The sequence below is a fragment of the Lathamus discolor genome, chromosome 6, assembly GCF_037157495.1.
Source record: "Lathamus discolor isolate bLatDis1 chromosome 6, bLatDis1.hap1, whole genome shotgun sequence".
Lineage (NCBI taxonomy): Eukaryota > Metazoa > Chordata > Aves > Psittaciformes > Psittacidae > Lathamus > Lathamus discolor.
In genome coordinates, this window is record NC_088889.1 from 53399132 (window position 1) to 53406157 (window position 7026).

Below are 7026 nucleotides of genomic sequence, written 5' to 3' on the forward strand. Positions count from 1 at the left end.
AGGGCCAGTGAGCTGGTAGCATCATGTTTGCAAACTGAACAGCCGTGTGCTCCAGTGTGGAAAGTGTGCAGGGTTGCCTTCAGGCTTCCTTCCCCAGGGTCCCAATAAAAAGGGAAAAAAGTACCTTTGTTCTCCCTTGGCCTTCACCTTGCTGCACCCTTTAGAAAGTGAAGAGCTGTCCCTTTATGTTGTTTTCAGTTCTGGAAAGAGAAGTGTATTTGTAAGGACTTTTTTATTGTTAGTATTATTTCTAGGTTTCCTACAGCTTTTAAATTGGTGCAGCATTTTCTCCTGGGGCTCCCAGAGAGTGGTGTAGCTCACTCTATGCTTCCTGGAGAGCTCTTGCTTTGGGGAGGAAGGGAGCAATGGCATCTGCATGTGCTTTGCAGAGTCAGACTGTCTGTGTCTCCAAAGTGGATGTGGTGCCATGCCTCCCTCCCTGATCCTAGGTGGTCACCACTCCATCCTCTTCCTTTCTCTACCAGGGACCTGCTGACTACTTTTCCCAGGAGGCACAACGACAGGTTGGGAATATTCATAAGAACCTCTTTCTGCTCCTCTCTTCTGCCCCAGCCCCAGGTAATCACCAGCTGGGCTTCTGATGTATCCAGACTTCCATCTCACCTAGCATCCAAATCTGCCAAGAAAATACTGGACTGCATTTTGAGCTGGGTAGGAGAGGATGGTCCTGCCCCATCTTGAGGTTTCAAAACAATTCCCACTCTGTGTTTGCTAAAACCTACTGGAATTTTTCAGCAGAAGAGTCCACCCCAGGGTAGACCAAAGCCTGGTGGTTAGTATGTGGTCTTGGGCAATCGGGCACAAAGGATGAAATCCCTGCTCTGATGCCTGCAGAGCAGGCACCTGAACTCCCATGTTCCTTCATCCCTTCAGATCCTGCCTTGCTGAAACCAGCCCAGTCCTGTGGGAAGTCCTGATTTTGATGAATCAACATTTTCCAGAAAAAAACCCGTGGTATTAACAATTTTCCAACCAGTCCTAATTGAGAGCATTCAGAAAAAGCAAACAAACGAGCAAACCAAACAATGACACAGGGCAGGAAATGCGCTGGGCATCTGCGAAGCACTTTCCTTGCCCAAGCATTACTGCCAGGGCAGGAGTGCCAGCAGATAAACAGCTCTGGCATGGATGCAGGAACCACCATGCTCTGCTGTGGGAGCTTGACCTCGCTGCAGGTGAGTGCTGGTCTCTTTGGTGCTGAACACGTCTAGGCCACCTCTGTAACGCAAAATGCAGCTCTGATATTATTAATTAGGGCTCTAGACAGCTCCACACTGTGCCTGTCCTTGGCATGACCCATGTTCCCCATTCCTGGAGAAGCCAGAGGTATCTCCACAGATTTGTCTATATCCATCCTCTTCTAGCTTTTTCCATTACCACTATGCAGCACTTGGAGAAGTGAAGTACTAGTACCAGTCTGGCAGTCAGGCATGTAAGGCTGCTCCTGGTGTAGGAGCAGTATTCGTACTTCCAACCTTTCTCATCAGCAGACCTGTACAATTTTGTTAAGTACATATGGATGGAAATCTCAGATTTGCACTAGAAACTCTCAGTCTTGTCTCAGAATAGCTTCTCTGCTCCCTTGCTGTCCACGGACCCCTAATGCTGAGTGCAGGTTCTTGGCCGTAGTTGAGGCAGGGCAAGTGTCAGTGACTCCAGCAAGGCTTGGGTTTTCAGCTGTGGAGGGCAGAATTTCTCTTGGATGTGCTTTCCCTTCAGGCCATGCAAGTGCACCTGACATTCTGCCCTTGGGACCAGAGTGGCATCTCCTTGCAGTGGACAGATGTATGGGATTGCTGGAACTCTGTTACATGTTGAATATGACGGTGGTCTTACCATGAGCGTTGTCTTTGCTATTCTCACTGCAGTAACACACCAGTAACACATTGATCTCATGGGGCACCAGGACAGGTAGGAGAATTGTTTCTAGGGAGCCCCCTTTAGAAACTGCCAGAACTGTATGCTGTGAGGTTTACTCAGTGGGAGCCAAGTACCCCGGAAACAGCGAGTGTCTTGCCATCTTTCATAACCACAAGATTTTGGCCCAAGGCTGCCTGTCATACTTGCAAGATGTGCTGCTGGGAATATTTGGCAGGGCCCAAAAGAAGGGATGATACAGAGAGGTGGAAGGGTGGTCAAGAGGGAGCAGCACTGGCAGAGCAACACTGGTGTGGCAGTTGCAGGAGGGGGCTGTTGTCACGGACTGTGGGATGCGCCAAGGGAGCCCATATGGAGGGTCACCACTGTTGGTGCTTTCTGATTTCCTTCCTATTTTATGGATGTGTCTTCTCAACAGCTCTTCCAGTTTGCAGTGGTTTTGCCAGTTTTGTGCTCGTAATATGAGCAGAAGCAACGCATCCTGGGAGGGATGAGATGGCAGCTTCTATTTGCACGGCTCCAATAGTGGCCAGGTGTGGCTTGGGAGCAGAGGCTGTCAAAATCATAGCCTCCTCTCAGATGCTTTCAAAATCTGCCACCAGCAAAATGCAGCCCTGGTCACTGCTGCCACCTCTGCCAGACTGCACCCATCCCACATGGACCCTGCATGGCTTCTACTACACTGTCCCAGGAGTCCCTCAGCAGAGGGGACATGACCCTTCCCCACACTGTCTGCCACCCCAGCCAGGTGGCATTCCATGGCAGCTTTCCCTCTCAGAAAGCAGAGATTTTGGGGGCAGTTACTTGAAAGAAGTTTCCATCAAGAGAAGCAGGGATGCTGCCCTGAGGTGCCCAGCTCTTGACCAATACACTCAAAACTCCTTTTGGATTAAACTGCCTTTCTGCATGTGACTTGTCAAATACTTGTGAATGACAAGCACGTCCCACAGCAGGGAGTCTGCCGAGGCCTGCCACAAGCAGAAGGAGGAACTGGACACACTTTCTAAATTGGTCATGGCGGTCATCCATGATTTTTCTGGGTACAATTAATAGGTGACTTCATTCTTTGCTTAATCTGAACTGTTTCCATTACGCAGCTGAGGAAGTTTGGTCTCCCAGCTGCCTGGCTATATTTGGGCTGTGAACCGCAGGAAGCTGATCATCATGATATTGCCACAGATACTTCCCTGTAACATTTCCCTGGAAAGAGAAACCTCATTCAAACCTCTTTTCCCTCTCCTTCTTGTCTTCCCAGCATTAGGGGTTCTGGGTGCAATGTGTACCCACTCTAGTGCTGTGTAATCCTCCTTTCCTCCCTCCCAGGGAGTTCATTTGGATGGCAGAAGGACAGTGGGAAATGATGGGTGGCTCCAGTACCTTTTAAAACTGCCTTATCCAAGCACAGAGGACAATATGCTAAATTAAACATCAGTTCCCCCTCCCCAAGACCCAGACACATGAATTGGCACAGTCCTTCAAATAGATCCACAACATTTATTCAATTGCCTTGAAGGTGCAGTAGTATAAGTGCATGTTTCTACCTGTGGCCTGCAAGCTCCCTGCTGCTGGCCTTGCTGCTAGTTGCAGTAGTTTTCCAGTTGGTAGAGGGAGCAGGTGTTGTGGCAGCATTGCTCAACAATCCCTCGCTTCACCTTCTGAAATTCCTCCGGCCGGAAGGGCAGCTCTCCTACTTCACCGTGCAAAGGACCGCTCACTGCCGGGGAAGAAAAGGGTAAGCCATGGGACATCACACAACATCATCTCTGGATGTTGAGTCCTGCAGACACCCCCTTTTGAAGACACCAGATTTTTAAGCCAGAGTTAGCTGGAAAAGTGAAGTTGCAAAAGTTTCCCTAGGTTGATGCTGCTGTAGCACCTTCAGGCTCTGTGTTTCTTCTCCCAGAATAATCCTATGGTGCCCAGAATCCTATGGAGTGGATGGCAGGATGAGGTATAAAGGGATACAGGGGGTTTACTGAGGAATCTGTGTGGAGAAGAGAAACCCCGCACCCTCCCTGAGGTGAGCGGCAAGTAAGACAATAAAATGGGCCATTCTGCTCCAGGGAGATTAGTTGCTTGGGACTGCATCCCCATCTCAGGCAGTTACTCTTCTGGGAGCCAAGGCAAACAACTGGGATGTCCCTGGGATTGCAAGGACAGGCCAGTCCTGGGGCTGGATGCTTTTCCCAGCTGGTCCTGAACAGCCTGCTCCTGTTGGCTGTCTGGATGCAGCCTCGAGCTGCTGGCAGAAGAATTTGTGTATGTCCATTTTCACAGCTGGGGACAAGGTTTTAGAAGAAATGGTGAATTGGGGTATCTGGATATAGACAAAACTCAACAAAATGCCTCATTTGCTGGTGGGAGCTGGAAAACTTGTGAACCGAACTGTTCAGGTTTTAGTTGTCCAACGAAAACACAGAAAATGGCAAATAAACCAGTGATTTTTCCTGAAGGGAGAGAAGACACCATAACAACAAAAAGAATATGCCTGGAAAGCAAGAATGAGACGTGGTTTCTAAGGCAATAGGAAAGTACAGTGCAAGATGCAAAATCCCCAAGCCCCCAAAGCGTGACGCAATGAACAAGGCACAAGAGTAGCAAGAAATCATTGTGCTAGTGTGCTAGGGGGAAAATTTAGGAAAGATTTAGTCCAACATTAAGAAGAAGAGGAAATAGCTAGTCAATGTTTTGTGGTTTACTTGTCTTCATCCTTCAAGCTGGTTGTGAGCAGACTAAACACAACCAGCTTCTGTGACAAAGAAGTGGTGGCTCAGCCGAAAGTCCTGGAAACAAAACCAGAGAGTCCTCAAACACTTTCAGACTGGTTGGCCTTAATTAAATTCTCTATACAGTATTTAGAAAATTTGGATGACAAAATTTCCAACCCACTCGTGGTGGTCTTCAGAAACAAATAACCAGGGAAGGAGGCAACTAACTGCCCAGCTGGCTATTCAAAACAAATCATGAAAAACCCTTGTGCTTGTTGGGTTCTTAAAGGAGCCAAAGCTGAGAGGAGCTGTGGTGTCCATCTCTAGGAGAGACATTATCCTTGCTTTACAGCTGGAGCATTACAGGTCCTGTCCCCACTTAGATACAAACACTTTATTGAAAGGAAGCTCTCTGGGCTGCTTCATCCTACCTGTGCTGCCACACAGACGCAAAGTGCTGAACCAGAGGCAGTGACCCCGCACCACAGGTGTGCAGACATGTCTGTCATCTCCTCCTGCCTCCTGGTTCACACTTGTCAGCAGTCCAGGAGTCCTAAAAAGGGGAACTAGAGCAGCTCCACCAGCATTTCACCACCATAAAATAAGAGATGATATAAATCTATGAGGGCTGCAAGCGTCATGAACAGCAAGATTAGTAATAAAAATTACCTTAAAAACTATAAAAGCACTGAAAAGACAGGATGCTGTTCAGTGAAAAATGGGAAAGATGCTAAAGGTAGGCAGGAAGACTGTTGCTCATTCAGGTTGAAGGTTTGACTGTGGTAGCTGTCTAAGGACTGCTGATCCACTTGAAGGCAGGCTAGGGCATCCAAGGGAGACAGTGATCACTGTCAATCAACAGCGAAGTGCTGCTTTGAAAAAAGCAAGCTGTCTGTGTAGACAGTAACATGGTGTGAAAAACATGCAATATTGTTCTTCCAGTTTTCTCACTCTACTTGGCAATAGCAAGGCCTCAGCTGAAATCCTGTGTGCTTCTCTAGGCATCATCACCAGTCAGTAAGGATGCGGATCAAGTGCAGAACAATTTGCAAGAAGAGTAGACTCTTCTGCATGTCCACTACGGAGAGGAGAAGAAACAGTTTACAGCAGGGGATGATCAGGATGATACTGGGAAGAAACACTCGAGAAGAAGGTCAGTTAAACATGGGAACAGGCAGCTTCAGAAGATAGAAGAAGCTTTCTCACTGAAGGTTTTTATGAACACACTGAACAAGCACAGGTCAGGAATAGGATGGGGACAACTGATCCTGTCTTGGTGCAGAAAGAGGCTCCCTGAGTTCCTTCCACCTTCATTTTCTATGAATGCTCCCAGGCCAGTGTAATGGCCACACAAAGAAATAGGTGAGTTTGAGCTTTCAGGAGCAGTTCCTTTTGCCTCATAAATCTTTCCCTGCCTGCCCTCCCATCCACCTTTTTAACCTGAAGAGCTTTTCATTGGCAGTGTGATGCTGTTGATATGCTAAAGGTATTCCTGGCATTCCCCATCAAGGACATTTCTGGTGTCACTGTCAAAGATAGGCGGTTGTTATATTTTGCATCATATACCATACAACTGTGTTCACTTACCTAGAGGCTGCTCAACATCCCGCCGGGCTTTGGGGGAGTAGAAGAAACCCCTCTCTCCACACACCAGGTAGAGAGCCTCCACCAAGTGGGAGCCGCAGAGGTGCTGGGTGGCAGCTGCATGGCTGGTCCCTGGGCCAGAAAGAGCAAGAAGGGCCAGGAGAGGCAGTGATAGGATCCAGAGAGCCATGGTTAGCAGGGTGAGGCCTAAGGTTAAGAAGCAGATGAGACACAGGGAGGTCTAGGGGGAAGAAATTGGTTGTCATCAAGCAAATTATGTCCTTTAGCTCCTTGAGCAGGAAAATGAGACCAAAGTAGCAGATGGACCTTATAAAGATGCCCTAGTTTGACGGGAAATGAAAGCTTTCTGCATCAGGCTTTACAAGTCACAGTAAGTGACTAATGATCGTAACCAGAAGTCCACCTCTATCCACATGCTCACATGCGTCACTTCTGTCCTCCCTGCTGTTTTTCCCCAAAAGGCCTAACTGGACTGGAAAAGCCATCCCATCAAGTCCTGTAGCACATGTGCCCAGGAGAGCCGAGATCAGCAGAGACCTTCAGAGGAAAAACTCTCTCTGACAAGCCATAAAGGCCTGTTACTTATGATGATGGCCCAAGAACAGCCCAATGTGCTCAAAGACCTGAGGAGACTTGATCTAACAAGCTAGCACTTGTCACCACCACAGCTACATCAGCTTAAGAAAACAGCTCTAAGAAACAGGCAGAAGCTAAAAGGGCGGCAATCAGACTTACCCGAAGAAGTGGCTGCAAGAGATGGAGAGAAGTTTGCTTCGAGAGGTGAAGACTGGTTGGTTGGTAGTAATATCCCCAT

At 48.1% G+C, this 7026-nt stretch overlaps 1 protein-coding gene across 1 annotated transcript; it reads right to left on the reverse strand.

Annotated features, from left to right (window-relative positions):
* Nucleotides 1–3476: 3476 nt before the first annotated feature.
* On the reverse strand, nt 3477–7026 carry INS (insulin). The gene is made up of 3 exons (XM_065685703.1): nt 6948–7026; nt 6195–6398; nt 3477–3613 (listed from the first exon to the last, which is right to left on the reverse strand). The coding sequence occupies exons 1-3, from the start codon at nt 7024–7026 to the stop codon at nt 3477–3479; spliced, it is 420 nt and encodes a 139-aa protein (XP_065541775.1).

Coding starts and splice junctions, on each gene's coding strand:
- INS (XM_065685703.1), bottom strand. CDS start 7,026: ATGGGGATATTACTACCAACCAACCAGTCTTCACCTCTCGAAGCAAAC. Junction 6,399..6,947: donor TCTTGCAGCCACTTCTTCGG/GTAAGTCTGATT, acceptor TCTTAACCTTAG/GCCTCACCCTGCTAACCATG. Junction 3,614..6,194: donor GGATGTTGAGCAGCCTCTAG/GTAAGTGAACAC, acceptor CTTCCCCGGCAG/TGAGCGGTCCTTTGCACGGT.